The 20,616-nt window shown below is 40.3% G+C and overlaps 1 protein-coding gene across 1 annotated transcript; it reads right to left on the bottom strand.

Moving 5' to 3' along the window:
- Positions 1–219: 219 nt before the first annotated feature.
- SH3GL2 (SH3-domain GRB2-like 2) lies at positions 220–19,723 on the bottom strand. The gene is made up of 8 exons (XM_010155171.1): positions 19,658–19,723; positions 17,372–17,444; positions 11,648–11,791; positions 9,697–9,830; positions 8,220–8,378; positions 6,728–6,831; positions 3,316–3,446; positions 220–902 (listed from the first exon to the last, which is right to left on the bottom strand). The coding sequence occupies exons 1-8, from the start codon at positions 19,664–19,666 to the stop codon at positions 703–705; spliced, it is 954 nt and encodes a 317-aa protein (XP_010153473.1). The 5' UTR covers positions 19,667–19,723; the 3' UTR covers positions 220–702.
- Between the last annotated feature and the right edge of the window lie 893 nt (positions 19,724–20,616).

Here is a 20,616-nt window from a genome sequence, read left to right as displayed (position 1 = left end):
GAGCATGCTTTAAGTTCCTGAAGGGCAAATTCAGGTCGTTTGCGGTCCAAGTTTTTTACTACAGGAATCCCCATTTTGTGGTTTACAGTTTACTTCTCGAGGGAAACAGGCCTTTTAACAATAACTAAGACTATAAAAATGAGCAGAGAGCAGCAGGACACACAGTACAGTGGTTCACTTTCTGAGAAACCAGAGGGTCTACATTTACACTGTCTCTCCGAGAACAGCAAGCCAGTTGGGTTGGAAGATACAATTCTGGTTAGTCAGCGTTAGACCTGTGTAAACTGTATCATTAGGAAGGGAAAGATGGAATGGCAAGAACTTTTCCCTCATAGAGAACTAAGAATGAAAAGTAATAGAGTGGTGATAGGCATTATCTTCCCAATACCACCTTCACTTCCTGCTACTTCCCTATGCGTTACCTGCTTTGCTCGCCACTGTCTTCCCAGCTTCATCTCGGTAATGGCTCTGATTACCACCAGGCCAGCATGGCCAGTAAACCAACCCAGACTGTGCTGGCTCAGAAGATACCACGCATCACCACCAGGTAGTATGACAACACATAAACCAAGGATGCAAGGATTCAGTGGGAATCGATGACTCTAACCACTGCAATTTGCACTTTTAAGGTGTAAGAAGCAGCATTCTGAAAGCAGTGGTACTGACACAACTATCAGGGTCAGAGGTGGTGGATCAGCCATCCTAATTGGGTAATGGAACAAGAATATCGACATAATTGATGGGGAAGAAACCCGACTGGCCATGAAGCATCCCCTCATACCAGTTTTCATCGATCTGGTTAGTGAGGGTAATGATATCACCCTCTTTAAACCCCAGCTCCCCTTCATTTTCTGGTTCAAAGTCATACAGAGCTCGGCAGCATGGCTGATCCATGTGGGCACCTATGGAGAAGAAACACAAAAAAAAAATGTTCTGAAAAATCTCAACAGTTACAGTATCCTTTTTATCAGTGCACCTTTTACACATTTTTCTGGTTTTGGCATCACTCAAATTCCAATGACAGTTCTTCGATAACATCTGAATTTGAATGGCTAAACTTCATTAGAAGACCGCTGTCGGCTTTTGGCAGCCTTCAGTTTTCGTATGTGACTGCTAGCAAATGCCAAAGAACGAAGCTACAGTCAAGACCACACAAAAAGCACGGCTACAATCAGTTTGGAATCTAATTTGTTTGCAAAACATGATAAATGAAGCAGAAGCCCTAATGGATTTCCATCTTGACTGGCACAGAGGTACTTTGTCTATTAACCTTAGGGAAGCAGTGTAAGGGGTAGCTTAAAACAACAGAGAAGATATACCTGTGTCTTTGTCCTTTATTTGGAAACTTTACTGGCACAGCTATAATGTAAAGCACCCTATATACTCCTAATCCTCTGAATTTTAGTGTGAGGTTTCCAAATACCTTTTGTTCCCATTCCCACAAACTACTTGACTGCAGGGCCACCAGGATAGATTCAGAACAAGTATGAAATTGAAAGCTAATATGCTAGTTCAGGAACATCTTACCACAAAATCCTTTAGGGTATTATTATAAGTCATTAGTTAGACTAAATTTTCATACACTATATAAAATTAATAAATATTCCTCCCATCCCCTACATTTCTGTCCCTCCAACTCCTCCGCCAAAGCTTCAAGCCTATGAAAGGCAAAATCGTTACTGGTCAAAATATTTACGATTTAGAAGCACTAAATTTTAAGGAATCCCCACCTGACTTTCCATAACAAAAGTTCATGCACTTGCAGTGGTCAGAATGAACTGACAAAGGCCACTCCACCATAACTGCACTTCTGAGAATACACGAATGAATGTTTCAGATTGAAACTTTTTGCATATTCATTTCAACCACCCACTATGGCTACAACACCCATGCTTGAGCTATTTTAGGAGAAAAATATTCCATTTTTATAGATATCAATAGAGCAAATTTTTCAAATACCAGGTTTAATTTATTAAACTCTGCAGTGAAACCTTCTTGCATTTTTCTACATATCACTCGGTATATTTTGCTGTATTTTTCACAAAGACTATTTTGTTGGCATCCACAAGCCTTGCGACGTGTGTTTGGTATCCTCGCTGCTACCAGCTGAAATTCAGAAGGTTGAGCAAATAAACTCCAGTGACCATATAAGATCAGAGATTTGAATGAACCAACTCAAATATACATTATAGAAATTTCAACAAAGAAGGTGTTTCTCTGAAACTGATAAACTCTTCAAAAGAAAAGAGCTGCTATTGAAGAAAATGCTAAATACTACTATCTGAAGAGGAAAACATGAATGCTGAAGAGACACGGTGAAGAAGAAAATTAACGGTGCCATGAGAGGAGCTCCACCATGCAAGACTCAAACCACGCTCATGCACAAGAACTGTCCACTGTAACCCCCTCCTCGCTAGCACAGTGAGGTTACTAGGAGTTTGCAAGACTGTGCAAGACAATTTCCAGTTGCAGGTGGCAAGTGGAGAATACTGTTGCTTCCTATATCTGGGAGAACACCAAACATCCACATCAGGATGTGATGGGAAGGAATGAAATCCTGATTAAAGATCCAGTGAAAAAAAATCCTCTCATGGAAAGCAGAGTGTACTAGCAATTGTCACTCAGGTGAACTGGAATCACTGAGGGTCAGGGTCTGGACAGAGGACAACCCTCACCATAACATGGGAGAACAGACCATTACTGTGAGAAACAAATAATAAGGCTTGCTCAGCATGTGCTGATATGAAATAATCACTTCTTGAACATAATAATCATGCACAGTCATATAAAAGCTTAATTTTGCTTGTGTCGGTCCCAACTAGACAAAAAAAAAAAAACTCAGATAGCTTCGGGGGTTTTTTTAGCGATTTTTACTTTCAGGCTCTTTGTGCTGTAATACCTAATTTTAAAAAGCAGGATAAAGTTACGAAGGCTTTTTTGGTGGGGGGTGGGGTGGGGTCAGGGTTCTGCATTTTCATGGAAAACCTTCAGTTGCCCTTTTGGTGTTCTAAATGTCTGTTTTGTGAAGATCTATATTTAAGGGTGAATTTAGTACAGCAGAATCTTTGAGGTTCTAGAACTAAGGAAATTTTTGATCCAAAGACACATTTTAAGCAGTGGATGATGCATACCTCTTCTCCTGCCCGGGGATATGAATACATTGCAAAGAAACAACAGTTCAAACAGCTATACTACCCTCATACTCATTTTCCCTCACTGTGGAAGAGCTATTCCCTAGAAGAAAGCACAGAACTTCTGCCTTGTAGCAAAACTTGCCAGAGTTGGCTTCTATTCTCACATTGCTACTGCCATTACCTGATGGTTTGGGTGTGGTGGCATGGGATATTCCTCCATTGTGCTGAGTATTGTCACCAGTTGTGAAATCCAGGCTCATGCGGGGTTTGGGCTGGTACTCCCTCCTGGGCTGAGATGATGCCTCTTTTATTCTGCCAAAATACAAAGTGAATTGTCAAGAGTTAGTTTCTTGTTAACAGATGAGATGTACTAAACATCTTTATTTCCATGGGTAAAGTTCCCATCCAATCATCCAGACAAAGAAAGTTTTGATATTTGGAGTGATTTTTTTCTTTACAACATTAGTTTAAATTACTAAAACCCACCCAATGTGACTATGCCATAAGGTAGTTAATTTTCTTTCCCTCTAGGAACCTAGCTTTATTTCTGGCTTCCTTTTGTCTAACAATAACAAAGAGCTTTTAATGCAGAAAAACTTGTTACGTGACTAGCAAAGCTTACTGAAGGGCTGTACAAACATCTCTGCCCCCATTTTTAGCACGATTTTTGCTTCTATCCCTGGCAAGCTTTAACTATTCATTTGGTCGATGCCAATGCTTGTCATTTTGTGAGGAGACTGTGTGGGAATGTACTAACTTCAGCTGCAGACTTAGTTAATTTTTAATTTGGAATAATTGTTTCACAAAGCCACACAACTCCTGTTTTCCTGACTCTCAGAATAAGAATATGCAACATTCTTTCAACATATTCTTCTAATTGAGAAACCTAGAGTTTCTAGGAAAGGTACACCTTCAGATTCCAGGGCAAAATCCAGGGAAGGGATGATGACAGAATCAGGGAAGCTTATGCAGAACAGCTGCCACATGTATTTCTAATGCTGCATATGGTATTTAAATACCTCTGTATTTAAAGGACAGGTTGGTTTCTCTAACCTCGTCTAGATATTTCCCAGACTTGTTGCCGGTAGCACATTTTCATTTATCTATTGAAAGACCTGCTTCTAACAACTGGTTTCAGTCCCGATAAAAAGGGTTTCCTCCCCATCCAAAATATTATCAGTATTAGTCAGTCCAAGAGACTGCTTTCCTTCTTCATAAGCAAAAACATAAGCATATTAATACCATAAATTACTGAAGCTATCAAAATAAACTCCATTAAAAAGGCTTTGCTGTGTTTCACTCACTGACAGAAGTTACTTTTTCAAAACAGTAACATTTTGAAGAAATACCTAAACAAGTTTATTACACTTCCATGAAACAAACATCATTTTTTACAGATTATGAACTAGGTGGTGACAGTTCTAGTGACTTGCTAAAAATTACCCAAAAGCTCGACATGAGCCGTGTTTCTTAAGAAAAGAAATATCACCAAGGAATTCCTGCTTCCCAGCTGCTCTGTCATGATACTCTGTCTTGAAAACTGCAGCCTCCTTTTGCATGATGAAAAAGAGAGTTTAAAAGGAAAAGCTTTTGCTGACCTTCCAGATTTTACTAATTTTATCGCAGGTCTCCCAGTGTTTGCTAAGTTTCTAAAGTCCCAGTTTCTGGAATAATGGCATTTTAAGGAAGTTTATGCACTGTGTTAACACATAGAAGAAAAATGAAAATTCTTGCACTTGCAGTTACTAAAGAAAGTTTTGAAGCTTAATCTAAAGGGCCCAGAAAGAAGACTCAAGTGCATTTTTAAACGTTTCATGGTTTTTGCAGTATAACTCGTTTTTTTTTTTTTTTAAGTTCTTCACACAATATTTTAAACCGGACAGTCTTGGCAGTTAGAAGACATTATCAAGTCTTTTAAAAAGTATCCAGAAAATGGGCAGTATGTGCTGCAGACACCCCTGAGAGGAATAGGAACAAATTTGCTCATCTTAAAAGTAAAGCATTATTTATTTTCTGTTCCCTAAGGTCAACAAAACAACCCCCAAAACACGGGGCCATGCATTCTTTGCTGCCTGCGTATCACCAGCAGGAAATGGCAAGCAGTTCGGATAGGAACAGGCCTACATCCCGGCTTAATCCCTGGCATGCCCATCTCAGAGTTCTCTGATTTGTGTCCAGTGGTGTGAACAAAGGATGTTTTCGCCAGAAAACTCTTCACAATTAAGCATACACGGTAAAATTTACACAGAAGTTTCACTCCAGTTGATCCAGACTTGCAGTCTGATGCAAAGGTTCTTGAAAAGCTAAAATCATTCAGAGCTGAAACTTAAAGCAAAGATACTGACCGTTCAGCAGAAGTTTCAAAAGGACTGAAGGTTATCTGAACTGATACAGGAAGAGAAATCTGTTGCAGTGAGAGGTGTGTTCGCTTCATGGTGTAACTTACGGACTACAGAACAACCCACCTGCTCCTGAGGATTTTTTCACGCTTCTGTAAAGTAAGTGAACTGCAGTATTAATTTGGAGGTGCTGAAATTTATTCTGTTAGCTGTTTAGACAGTACTGCAAACTGTATCCAGAAACAGCCTGCTGGGCAGCTTACCTACCAAAACAAGTGCTGCTCCTAGCTGCAAAGGAATTTCAGACTTAGAACTGGATGAGGCTTACGGACTATGTGCTCTGAAAAAATAAACGCTGACAGACTCCATAGTACCAGAAACCAGATCTGTGCTGATGACAGCAGAAAACAGCAAGAACCAAGCACGATTAAAAAGCAGCCTTCACACAGTAGGTGAACATGATCTGCTCTTGGGAATTATGTCCAGCTTTTAGGAAAAGTCTGCTAGAACCATGTGGATTAAATAAATCTTTCCTGTATGCTAATTTACTTGAAAAAGGATGTGTGTGGGCAGCTGATAAACTTACAAACATTATTTTTCTTATTTCAGGAAGGTATAATCTACTTTTTGTTGACAGAAACAAAAAATCTAGAATAAAAATGCTGAAATTCTGTTAAAAGTTACTATGTCGGTTCTAAGACAGCATTGCCAGTCACAGAAAAGGAGACAAAAGAGGTGAACTCAGTGAAGCCTTCTATCATATTTGATCTGATAATGAAGCTGGAAAAAAGGAGTATTTACTAAGCAGCAAATGATGGGGGGTCTTACTACCCGGCTCGGGAAGATCTTCAGGTAGATAATAATGTAACAAGATGCTATTTTTCAACAGCAATCATTAACATCTTCTCTCAGGACTACTTTGTGAATACATGCAGGAATGGTAAGGAATCCTAACTCGTAAGCCTCACTGACTTCCAATATGCATGAACATTTGCTTTCTGTTTATTTATTTAAGAGCTTTACTGAGCTGAGATGCTTCTCTGTATTCAGTCCACATTCAGTCATAGTCAGAAGCACACGCATCTCCAAAACATATGATCATCACCTTGCAATTGCCTAATGAAATGGTCCTTGTTTTCATAAACATACAATTAACAAGTTGCAAAAGATAACAGTGCTGCATTCTACTCACGGGTTTTTTTTGCCTCCGTAAAAGAAAAAAATAATTCAACAAGCTTACAGAAAGTGCATTACCTATCTTCCAGCTTAGAAGTAACGCGCTGCAGGATCTGCGTGGCTTGCTTGTGGTACTCCAGCTGGGCTTGTACAAGAGCAGAAAGCTGGCTCACTTGTTCAATCTGAGGATCGACATTAAAAGATCAGACCATAGGCAAGTACCAACAGTCCAGCAATGGCGAGCAAAAACCACTGCCAGACTGCAAAGGCAGTTTTACTTATCCCTCTAAAAACCTGATTCACCTCTGTAGCTCGTAAATAGTTACACATCAGTCTTTATTCATTACCATCTCTGGTTATGGCCTGATCTGGAATGGAAACCACAACTCTTCTCCTCTGGTCATCTCCATGTCTGATTTGCAAGAACAGAAGCCTACAGACCCATCTCACCCAACAAACACTATAAAAGTAAAAATGACATTGTAATGAGTCCATAAATACACCTCCTCTCTCCCTGCCTTTCAGGGGCACAAAACCACCGGGACTATGGTCATGCTTCTGTTGTATTCTGGTCTGTGAAGCCAGACCAAAACAGGAAGAAACCATGTACTCTAGGATGCAGAATATTTGTAGTGAAGGCAGATAGCATTCTACTTCATATAGGAAGTAGCACCCAAAATTCTTGTGTGGGCAATGCAATCGCTACCAACTTTCATAAGAGACAATGAAATTAAGTTAGATGTGTATTTAAACTATACATAAATCCAATCATTTAGTTAAACAGAAATATTGGGGGTTGGAACTAGATGATCTTTAAGGTCCTTTCCAACCCTAACCATTCTATGATTCTATGATTCTATGATTTCAACCGAGTTTCCTTTGACTACACAGCCTGTAAGAAAGATTTCAGCTGAAATGGTCTTTTTCCTCCAAAAGAGGTAAATTTTTCTTCTTGCTTGATTTTACAGTTTCAACATTAATTATAAATAGAAGGTTAAAAGAAAAATTAATAGATGCTCGATCCTAAACCAGTCTGTAAGCAAAAAAATATGCTGCAGTAAGAGTCACATTAACCTTGGTTTTCCTATTCCCTACTGCATCTGATTACAGCAGAGACCATGGGCTTGTGAGTTCATCATCTCTGATCTTTACCAATCCTCTCAGCAGCCCACACACTTCAGCAAAAGCCTTGGCTCAAACCCCAAAACCACAGCTAAGTAAAAGTCATGACTTACATAATTCTAAGAAGGAAGATATTTTGGTTCTGGTAAGTAACACTATGCAGTTAGGAAGCGCAACGGTGCTAGAGAGGATTTATGTTCTTTAGCTCAGCTACCTATAAAATACCCATAAATTCAGTCCTACATCTGCAAGCTGTACATTACTATAGCTTCCGAGCATCGCACTGAGTCCACCACGGAGGCAAGTGCTACCCCATTGTACAGTGACAGGAATCTCTTGTGTCATGGATTTAATAAGGCTTTCAGGTTTTACAATGCTTCCTTCACTGCTGCACCAGTATCTTTCTCTTTTTAATATTCATCTCAAAGATTAACAAGGGATATCTCACATCCATCTCCAGAAGGTTGAACATGCTTGACTCAGCAATTTCTTTTGATTCATCGAATTTCTCCAAAGCTTGGCGAAGTTCTTCATCAGGAAGCTTGCCCTGTCTTTTCTTTTTGTAATCAAAATCCAGGCGTCGACCCTCCATTTTCTTTAGGTGGTGCTAAAAAACAAAACCACAAACATAAGCACAGCATAAAGGATATTCTCCAACTCTCCTTATACTGCACTGTAATGAGGCAGTCCATGTACATTTGCAAGCACGTGCTGTTTGCTTATCTCAACTCTTCCCCAGATGGGAGGAGTGTAGAATGATGACGAAGCTGGTTTTACATGTCATTTAAGAAGCAATGTGCCCTCCTGTCTAAATGACAGACCTTCAACATTAAAAAGGGCCACATACAATGGGTAACTGCAATTGCACCTATACAGAAGATACACGAGTTTCAAGATTTTTAACTCCAGTGCAGAATTACCTGAACACTATGGATCTTCCCTACATGTTTAAAAGAAAAAAACTCTACTAAAAGCACAAGTTAGCACATTTTTGCCCGTGTAACAGTTCTCGTAAACAAAGCAAAACAGAAAATCTTCTTATCATTTCCATCAGACCACCAAAGGATCTTAATGTTATCTTTCATAAAAGATTTTCTACTTTGTTAACTGACGTAACAGGCATGTCAATCCGTTTAGCAGCTGCCACATCAAGCTGGCCAAAACTTAATGCTACCAGCATCAGCATGAATACTAGGTGTTTACATTCCCTCAGAAGAATCAATCTGTCATCTGTTAATGACATTTACAACTGACAACCTTGGAAATTATATCAAACTGCCTAGCACATCCTTCTTCCACATATATTTATCAATATGAAAGCCTTACTGCGCTCAGGAGAACAGTTACTTGTACAGATAAGCATTTTCTGAACTGTGAGGCACTTTTACTTCCACAAATATAAAATTAGGTTGTGTCCGCAGAAGCACATGTACAAACAAGATTTTTCCCCGTAAATGCTAACTTGTGCTTGGATTACTAATTATGCAACTCATGCAAGCAGTGTTTGTGTTCCAAATTCCTGGGAATGTTTCAGACACAGCCTTCATACAGACAAAAGAGTAATGCCAGTCTAGAGGCAGCTATTAAAGTGCCTGCACATGTCATACACCAGAAAATTGAATGTAAACATCTGTTCATCTGTTTAGTGAAATGAGCTTTCAAATGGTAGGATTAGAGTTCTGTGTTCATGTCTGCGTAGGCTTGATGATGCTTCCATCAAAAAATCTTTGAATTTTGATCTTCTGCTTTCTAAACCATCCACAAGAGAGACAGAATGGAAAAGTAAAACTCAAGCCAAAAGAGACTAAAGTCAGATCATCTGCAAATCTGAAAGCCCATTTTAAACAACACAACCAACATAAAATTTGAATACATACACAGTCTTCACATTTGGCAACACTAAAATGCCACATTGAGAGCAATACCTGTATTTCTCTCAGATCTTTGTCATGGAGATTCTGAAGTGGGTCAATGAAGTTTTGTTTCACTTCTATGTCTAAAGAGTCCTTGACCTCAGAAAGCTCCTTCATAGCTTCTCCCACATCTGCAAGTGCTGGTCCTGAAATAAAAAATGCCCGGTTTATCTCAAAATAGCTAAGTTCCAAATAAATGTAGAATGAAACCAAGTCATGCAAATTTCAGTTAACACTTCAAGTTGCAAGTTTAGCAAGGAAACAGTATGACGTGCTCCGTGAAATGGCAACACGGATTTTACACTTCTTGCAAGCCCCCACTTTTTGCCTTGTGACACAGCTGAACCTGAGGATCCACGCTGCACCAAGTCAGCCTCCCCCACACCCCTCGCCGCCTGTTCTTTCCTCACTCTGGTGAAACAAACAGGCTAGAAAAGAATCACCTGTATTTGCTTCAGTGTTGCCATCACCAGACAGCAGACTGCATGCACAAATAGCGCCAGTGCATGCTGGGTCTCCCTGTTTGTATCAGTGAAACTGGTACAGTATCAAATGTTAAAATTCCTAAGAATTTCAGGTATTTTTTTTTAACACAGGATTTTTTCTGATGAAATTATTGACTTCATACACCTACCCAAGTTCATAAACTTCAGTAAGAATTAGCTGCCTTCTGAGGTTTCCTCCAAGATTAACTTGAAGGCCACAAAAATTACCACTCTGTTTTACCCCCTCTCTATAAAAAAAAAAGCAAGAAGCTCAAAAATACTCTCCTGGTTTGAGGTGTAGATTGGCGGAGAAAAAAACCCACTTTCAAAGAACACAGGCGGCCTGAAAACTTAAAAATGTGAGAAATCAAAGGAGCTTTGTCTCCCAGGCAGGCGATGCCAGCAATGCACTGCAAAACTAGAGAGCCTGCCAGACCTGGGTGAAGAGCGACAAACAGCCACAATAGCTGCTATTAGTTAAGAATGTGAAAATAATTGCTGTATCCATTCTGCTTCCTGCTACTGCAATCATCGGGGAGTATACAGCAATTTGCACAAAGTAAATTCTATTAGTTCTTAATTTTCCCTTTAAAAATGTGTTTGAAATTTAGCAAAATGAGAGGCAACTGATTAAAAAAACTTGAGCACATATCCACCTACATGTGCCAAGCTAACTAGTAAATTACATGAAACAAACAAGAAAGTACCTTTTCCATTGCAGATGTCTTTATGCCGGGAACACTATTTTGTGAAGATTCAAATAGGAAATAGAACTTACTCAGTCCTATTTGAGGGTCCTGTGTGTTACCACATAAAAATGGCCATGGAGAAGCCCACACAAATAGGACAAAATGACCCAGGATCCTATTGTGAACGTCACCTCTTTTAGTTAGAACACAATGTTAAGTCTCAGTTTAACATTTCTAACTCAGGCTGCTGTAAACTGCTTTGGGGCTTGGAGGGAGAAGCGGTTGACATATAAGACAGGAGTATTCACTAGTGCCTTAAAATGTGCAATTTGGTCAGAAAAATGGTTGAAGTCCATTAAAAATCTATTACCATTTATTACTTGCCTGTAATGAAGACAATAACATTTATTATAAGGATTCTGAGGACAAAAGGGTTTATTGTACACAAGCATAAACAATAATGCAATTTCTGAACATGTACGTCTTTTATACCAACACATCCCCAGTAACATAGTCTATGACAGAGAGCCTAAAGCCTATATGGATATGGGTTCAAAAGAAAACAATTTTAATTTCATCCACGAGAAAAAAAATCTCAAGTCCAATTCCGCAAAAGACACTCAACAGGCCTAAACCGACATTAAAAGGAGAAGTGATGAAGCAGAACTCTGATGCCTCTTGGAGAAGTTCTTCGGTTATCAGAGTAAGTACTACTTTAACAAGGAAAGTCATGTTAAATTTTACTATCATTCTTATTGCATATAATGGAAATGGAATTAAGAAAGTTACCAAAGTTGCATTCTTCTCCAAGTTCTCGGCCAAACTTCAGCATCGCATCTGCCAGCAAGGCTTCAGCCTGGGGGTAACCTGGTCCCTTTTCCTGGCCCCGAATTTTTGACATAGTGTTGATCATGCTGAGTTTAGCTCTGGAAGCTGAAGCAGGCAAGTGACAGATGTTACAAAGGTGCAATAGTTTTACTACACAGACAGGAATGCACTCTGTAAATTTATCTGAGCTACCTACAATGTATCTGAAGGACATTATCTAAATTTAGGACTAAGCCCTGTTTTTCATCAACTATTTTTAGAGCAAAGGAATAAAATGTTGTCGGTCACTGACTTCTTGCTTCTGGTGGAAGGCCAGAGATGAGTCTCTTTTCTGAACTCTAAGTCATAGGTTCCCATGAAATAACTTGGACAGAAGAAAGCCCAGGAACACTCCCAAGAAAGTTTGTTTTGACATGTGCGACAACTCAGACAGAAAAATCTTCAAGCTATTCCCAAACTCTTAATCTTAAAATCCTTGGGTGCCAAACTGACAGCAGATAGAGCCAGGCTTCCTCTCAAGAAAAAGTCCAGACCCGCTTTTTTAACTGTACAAAAGTTGTAGAATATTAAATAAAATCTATGTTCCCAAACATGATGTCCTACAACCTTTGAAACACTTTCTGCTTTTCATGGGGATTTGGGGAAACTCCTACTACTTCAACACGGTTTTCCATCCTATTTCAGCTTGCATTTTATTTCAGATACACAACCGCAGATCAAAAGAAAGCACACAATTATCGCAAATGATGAAAACAAAGAGTGCGAATATAAAAGAAAAAAATTGTTTGATGATGTGGTTTGCTGAAATTTTGCCACTGCAGAATGTGAATGGCCTGCAGAGAGTGAATTAATTAATGGCACTCGACTTCAAATTTTGCCAGCTAAATCCTATTGCTGGCAAAGATGACTCAGTGGGTGTTTCTACCTGTGTTATTGTGCGTGCTACAGGAGGGCAGTTACGAATGCCTCTATCTTCCTCCTTGCAAAGTCTTGACTTTGCTACTTGCTTTTAGGAGTTAGCATTTGTTTACAAAACATTAGTAGCTCACACTGTTGTGTGCTGATTTCATTGGTCAAAAATCAACTTTGCACACATTTCTGCAACAAAACAAATGGAGTGAACGAGTGTTTTGTTCCTAATTTACTGTTTAAGTGCATACCAAGAGATGGTTCTTGTTGCCGACTATTTCATTTTGTGGCATAGAAATGTATGCCCAAATATAAACACAGAAACAGACACAGGATAATCAGGCAAGTGTCATAGTACTTATTTTGCCTGAGAAGCAGCTATGAAAGGATAACATTTCCACCATATAGTAATTATGTTTTTTTGTAAGCTTTCTCACCAACCTTGAGTGTGACCAGATCATGCTTTTCAACATCTGAATTTCTTGAGGCCTTCTGTTTCTACCCACTACAAAGCTACAGTCACCAGACTGGCTGACTGTTCAGTATAAGAAACTGCATTTTAATGAAGTTTCTGGCCTTTAAAAAAGGCATTGAAATTACGGGGGCAATGTGAAAATACAGAAGCACAAAAGATACTGAGGCACAAACAAAATCAGTCAGGAGAATGGTGGCAGCAAGCTGAATTAAAAAAGGAACAACTGGGAGTATTTTTAGAAGGAAAAAAAAAGAAAAAATGTGAGAGGGAATATAAAAAAATGAAGTGGCTACATTCTGGACAGGCAGGTAAGAGTAGAAAGCAAATGAAAAGGAAAGAATGAAAGAGGACAAAAAGGGAAAAATAAGAAACAAATCATAAGGAGAAGAAAGATAAGCAAGATAAGCAAAAATCATGCTTCAATGACTTATCTAATCATTTCATAATGATTATATTAGCATCCTGATTTAGTCGGAAATCTTAGAATACATCCACCTGTGGTCTCATTCCACTTTTCTTCTTTTAAAGTTGATTCCAGTAACTTCCAAGGGAGCAGAGGTAAGTTCGTGCTCAGTCAATCTCAAAATCTCATCCTGAGCCCTTTCATCTCTATTGCTTTATTGTGCTAGTGCCAAGTACCTTCTTCTCTAAATTCAATCTGAGTGAGGACAGCCAGAAACATACAAAACACCGCATGGAAGTGACCTGAATGCTTGATTCTTTTCCCAGTTGCACTCCTCCTTTACACTGACTTTCATGGTGTCACCAATGATTCATCTTAATATTAGATGTTAACAGAATCACAGTGAACCATAATACAGCCAGAAGAGTTTGAAAGAAACTTCAGCAGTGGGTTCAATTGCTCATTCTTTGTACTTTCAATCTTGTTCACCCTGTACCTCTTTTTCTTGAAATTATGGTCATGTGCATCTGCATGGAAAGTTCTGGAGCCTTCACCATATTCAGTTTTAGTTATTTTCAGCTGTACCTCTGTTTATTTCATAACTGGGAAGTCTACAAAGCTATCTTTCCCATTTGCACTAATCTCAGCCCAATGTCTCTTTCAACAAATTCACCTTTGTCTTTAATATTCTTTTCCCTTCCCATTTTCCTCTTTTCTTTTTCCATTTTCCTCTTTTCCTTTTCCTTTTTCCTTGCAGTGTTAGTTAATTAGCTGTTTAGTGAAGTCAGATAATGCTGCATACTTCATTTATTTATCCTTCAAAATGCCATGAGGCCAATTGATCTCTAGCGCAGCAGTGCTGTGTTATCCAAGCATACTGATGTTTTCAGGGCACATTCTGTATCACGGAATGCGTTCTATATCCCAAACCCTATTCTCCCTACCAAACCCAGGTAAACTTTTAAAGAAAATCTGCTGTTAAATATTGCTGTTAAAGAAATTTTTTCCATTAAATTTCCCCTTCTTCCCAATGTAACATTTCTAATTTTTATGAAAATGAGAAAGCAAACAGGAAGTACATTGAAATGAGCATTTTTTTGTGCCCCAGGTAAACACTATAATAGCTGTAGGGAGAATTTTGAAGAGAAAATTTTTTATTTATTGTAAAAAAACCCTGATTTTCCATTACTAATTCCATATAGTAATTCTTCTCACTACAGGCAGCCCTTTTGCAATTGGCATGAAACAATCTAAGGTCATGTGAGAGCTGCATTCCTCTTTTCCTCTTAATCAATTTTCTACTGTTGCCCACCTATGGAATGAATAACGTGATCTCATTTGACATGCAAGAAAGTAAAACTTCCTCCTGCCTACTGCAATTTTAATCTTCTGATCTTACTCTTGCACATGCCACAAGCGGATGAAAGGATGTGTAGACAGAGTATGGAAACTGCTCCTTCCTGAAACACTGGAAACTTACATCAGCTCGAGATGCTTGAAATCCCACCCTCAGACACTTGCAGAAATTTTGTTCTCTGCCATTGCTGTGAGTTTCTTTCATGATTCACAGCAATCATGATCACTCAGATGCATCAGGAAGGCAGCCAGAGAAGCACTAAACAGCCAAAGCTTATTACTCAGTCTATACAATGTTGCACAACAGCAGTTTCACAGTAGTTAACTATTTTATCACTAGACCCATAATGTTTGTCAATCCTATTGCTTTTCCTGCAGAATGGTTGTTGACAATGAGCAATGAAGCTGTGGACTCAACTCATAAACAGTATTTCACCTGTTGACACAGAAACCGTTCTAGTCATCATTATTTTATAATAATATAAGGCTGCAAGAATTGGGCTTGTTCAGCCTGGAGAAGAGGAAGCTCCACGGACACCTTACTGCAGCCTTCCAGTATCTGAAGGGGCTACAAGGAAGCTGGGAGGGGACTTTTTACAAGGGCCTGTAGTGACAGGACAAGGGGTAACGGGTTTAAATTGAAAGTGGGGAGGTTTAGATTAGATAGCAGGAAGAAGTTCTTCACGGAGAGGGTGGTGAAGCACTGGAACAGGTTGCCCAGAGAAGCTGTGGATGCCCCATCCCTGGAAGTGTTCAAGGCCAGGCTGGATGAGGCTTTGAGCAACCTGGTCTAGTGGAAGGTGTCCCTGCCCATGGGAACCAGGTGGTCTTTAAGGTCCCTTCCAACCAAAACCATTCTGTGATTCTATGATTTTCTCTCAGGCAGTTTATGAACTTTTAAATGTTATTCCTCCTTTTTTCAATCCACTGGCAGCATCATTGTATTTTCTCCATGGTCCGACACAGAAATATCACCAATTAATCTATACCAGCAACCACCTTTCATCCTACCACACTGGAGCTGAAGTATTTCACACTGGTTAAAATTTGCTCCCAGTTATTAAGAAAAAAATTCCTCAGAGTGAATGAGTGAATTTAGTCTGCACTTCCATGAAACTCTAAAATACATACCTACTTATGGTAGGTAGTGGGCCTCATTTTACCTTCAAGCTAATTTTGCACAAGCATAACTCCACTGACCCCATCAGTGAAGATGGTATTGACATACGCCAGTATCACTGCCTACAACTACCTGAAAGGAGGTTGTGGAGAAGTGGGTGTTGGTCTCTTCTCCCTAATGACAGATGATCGCACGAGGGGGAATGGACTCAAGCTGCGCCAGGGGAGGTTTAGATAGGATGTAAGGAAGAAGTTCTTCACCGAAAGGGTTATCACACACTGGAACAGGCTGCCCAGGGAGGTGGTGGAGTCACCATCCCTGGATGTGTTTAAGAGATGGGTGGATGAGGTGCTGAAAGATATGGTTTAGTGGTGGACAGATACGGTTGGACTGGATGATCTCTAAGGTCTTTTCCAACCTAGTGATTCTATGATTCTATGATTCTATATCCCTAGATTACTCTGGAAATCTTCACGTTCTTGAATTTAATGGTTTACCCCACTATAACAGCTCCAGATCACCCCTCCTTGTGAGGATTGTTTGGCAAGAGAAGAGCATGCAGCTCTCCATCAGCCCAATCACAAACCCCTTCTTTCATCTCCTCATGGAAACCAATAAATTATTTCTATTTTGATGGCTCAATTTAGTCATCTCTGATTACATCCATTTATCGTTCCTTTTCTCCAGTTTGGCACCAATAGCTCTTCTGCACTCTCTCTTTTGCAGTAACTCTAAGGAGGATGGGAAATTGATAGAGGACCAGGTGAAAGGTGTTGTTACCTCTCCTCCTGTACCCTGGAGGAAGTTGCTTCAGAACTCTGTCTTTCTTCCCATGGTTTGCAAGCACTGCCCAGTCCTTTTCCCTCATACAGGGTGAATGACTGGGACAGTAAGAGGAGGAGATGTCTCACGCAGACCTCCTTGCCATGCCTGATGCTCACCATGACCAGTGGGATGACTGCCTGGCCTCAGCCCACCCCTATACCCAGGGAGGTGCCTGATGCCCAGGGCTGGGACTGCCTCAGTGAACCCTGGCTGTCTTGCTCCTGGCTGGAACAGTGGGATGGGTCCTGGCTGCCAAGAGTGCCCCTGGGGAGTCCATGGCAATCTCCAGCTCCCAGGGAGTCCCCCATGCTCATAGTGCTGACGTTCAGACGCCTGCAAGTAAACGCACCTGGTTTCTAGGCATATGCTGCTCCCCCCCTCCTAAAGCAAGAACACACAAAAGGAAAAAAGCCTCCCAAAGCCAGTATCCATTCCCCCTGACAGCCTAACATAGAAGCCTCTGCCTTCTATTTCACAGTAACCACCAATTTTCTGTTAACTGCACCAGTAAGGATGAGATCTGCCAGACTATATAACCTGAGAAAGCCTATTTTCAAGAAGTGCTGCAAGTACTGCGAGACTGTGAAACTACATTACCTGGATTGGGCTGAAGATACTCTATCGTCTTTGCCATTATTTCCATAACAGCCCTGCTGGTGACATCCACTTTCTAGAGGACAGAAAGTTAAACAAAGAGAAACATGAAAAAAAATACATTAAACAAAAGGAAGATGCTTTCATCTCTTCTCTTTGTTCTTATATGATCTTTTAACTATTCTTATAATTTTATTTTTGTGTCCCTGAGAACAGCCCTGGTACCAGTATGGTGGTAACACCTGGAAAACTACCAAAGTATGAATCCACCATTTCAGTTTATAGCAGATCCATTCTCAAGCGAGGCCATTAGTACAGAGCACCTCAGGACGTGTTAGGAATTAGATACAACTCATTGTACCATGCTGGTATTTTACATCACCTCGGGAAGCATCCACAACAGGGAAAATTTTTTGACAGAAGAATCACTGAAAAGTATCTGAGGAATTACCCATCTTTAATCCCCTAATAACTGGCAAAATGAGGGGAAGGCAGATGCCAGTCAAAACCAACCACCCATGGGCTGACTACCTCTTTTAGACTGAGGTCTAGTAAAATTGATGTAAGAAAGAGTAGGTATCCCTCAGTTTCCAACTTCAAGAAACCTATCAGCATGGAGGAACTGGCCATTCATTTCCTCTGGCAGACTCCATGAAGAATTATTTAACGTTTAGAAATTAAAAATACTTAGAAGTGAATAGTATTACTTGCTTCTACTGTAACAGGAATTCTTGCTTTCTTAGGAAGTACTTCACATCAGCTTCCTAAGCTGCATACAGCAAAGTATGCAACTACTCTCCCGCTCAGAATCAAGTCTCAAAGGAAAAAATGCTGCTTCAGCAAATTCAGGGGTGACTGCCCTGTACTGTGCGTTTATGAAGACACATTGCATTTCTCTGCAGGGTAGCTTGTGTCCCACAGAGTGAACTCCTTTACCATAATGGCAAGCTCCTATTTTAAAGAAGAACCCCTTAGACAGGTTGGCTGTAGCACCCTGTGACTGACCTTTCCTGTTCCCTGTTGCCACGGCCATCTGCCAGGTTTTGCTCTGTGCTTCACACAAAGAACCAGAAGAGGTCTGCTAGTCCTGGGTGAACGAGGAGCTGAACTGCCTGGTAGGGATCCCAGAAATGGCAAGAGGGCTGCAGAGTGGGGGCGAGGGAACAGAAGGCCAGGGATAGGCAGAAGGACCATGATCGCTGCCTGCAGAAAACCTGGCACGAGACACGGGGCCAGGCAGGGAGTGTGGAGGCAACTGACGAGTTTACTCTCTTCTCAACTCTCAGCGCTCTTCTCTCCTTGGCTGCCAACCCATGCCACCCACAAGCACCACGTGGGACTCACCCCTGGCTGCTGCAATGCCCTGCTTTCCACTCTAAACTTGGCATCAGTTTTCTGACTCTTCTTTAACATCTTCCAGTTTTGATGGCAGTGCCTATACTTGTGGCACATTCAAAGGGAAGTTGGGCAGAAGGGGGTAAAACAACTCTGCAGTACTTTCACTGTAAGAACTACAAAGGATACACCCTTCCCTGTTATTTTCCATCCAAGGTTTTTTCCCCACCTCACTAAACAGACATACAGATAATTAGCTCCTGTTTCTCTTGATCAGTTATGTATCAGATATGTACCCTACAAATCACCTAGCAGTAGCTTGTGTTACAGGACAGCACCTTTCAAAGTCGAAGCCAGGAAAAATCCCTGTCTCTACAGATCCTTCCAATTGAAATATTATCACCACTACACACAGCTGTGCCTGTTTTTTTTTTTTTCCTTCATTAGAAGGCTGGCTACCACTGCAAGCCTCACCAAGCAGCCTGTTGTGGGGTTAGGCCCATCGACCCAAGGCACTTCTCCAGCAGAGGCTGCCTGACAGGATCTCTGAACATAAGAATGAATATCCCAGAGACACTGTCAACCCCCTTTGGCAGACAGCTCTTGCTCCTCTTGACTGACGCTCAAGGAGCTGAGAATTACTGGCACCCTTTGGCATTAAAAAGACCATCTTGTAGACAGGCTCTCTGTTTTCAGAGATCCTTTACAATGGTCTAACTGACTTTTGCCTCAATCTCCAAATGAAATACTGGCATTATAAAGTGCCATATATTATGTATGCCTGGGTTAAAAAAAACAAAAAGAAATAAGAAACAGAAAGTTCAGCCCTGCTGAATAAAATTTAAGTCTTTCAAAATTATTTGAGTGATTCAGAGACAAAAGCTTTGAAATTCCTGTCCAAGAAAGGAAAAATTAATGGTAATAATGAATATATGCATCTGTGTTTAGACTTACCCTTTCCATTTCTTTGAAGTCATCATCTAGCTTGGTTCCTTCTGCACCTCCTACTTTTTCGCTCACTTTCTGCAGTTAAAAAAAGAACAACAGACAGATTCAGCAATAACTGAAAAATCTAGCCACCGTGTTTTCCTGGGGAAATGCCTTTTTTGGTAAGTTGGTACAACATTCAGACATATTATTTTTTCTGAAAAACTTCAAACATGCTTTAAGTTAAACAATCAGAAGATGATATAGTACTGCTTAAGTCTCAGAGACACGATCTTCTGCTGGTGTCAGAAGTACATGCTACCATGTATTTGCAAGTTCACATCTCTGTTTCTCTGTTGAATGAATGTCTACATCTTGGAACTTATCAAGCAACTAATCAGCCATGACAGATCTATATGCAGCAGACATCAATATCCACAATCGTGTATGCTGATGGAAAGGAGGTGAGTTGTTAGAATGAACAGGGGAAGGAATCGAGGTACTAAAAAGTTTCTCACCAGAGCTGAAAAATGGCCCCAGCTGCTTTTGTATATCAATGCAACACCGAGGGTACTAATCATGCCTAAGCACAGGGCAAGAAGAAGCTCCCAAGGCCTGACTCTGGCTACCCAGATGGACACAGACATCCATGCCTGACAGCTCTCAGAAAAATGCTGACTCAAGCCACAACCAAACTCAAGTTTATAAATATAAGTGACAGATAAATAATGCCCCCTCCCCTCCCTTCACACCATGCAAGAGCTTGAGGGTCACAGGAGTTACACAAAAAATACCCAGTTGACAGATCTATTAGAAAGAATGAAAAGGAACTTTGGTCTCATGTCTTTAGCAAATAACTCCATTTTAGAATAAAATTCTCAGTTTGAAAACTAACTGGAAAAATTATTTTGTGCTATTTTCATTTCTCTGATTCAGTGGAACACACTGAACTCCGTTTTCCTTTATCATAAAATCATAGAATCATA

Source organism: Eurypyga helias, unplaced genomic scaffold, assembly GCF_000690775.1.
Source record: "Eurypyga helias isolate BGI_N326 unplaced genomic scaffold, ASM69077v1 scaffold347, whole genome shotgun sequence".
NCBI classification, from domain to species: domain Eukaryota; kingdom Metazoa; phylum Chordata; class Aves; order Eurypygiformes; family Eurypygidae; genus Eurypyga; species Eurypyga helias.
The sequence above is the reverse complement of the archived record's forward strand: the minus strand, read 5'-3'. Positions and strand labels throughout refer to the sequence as shown.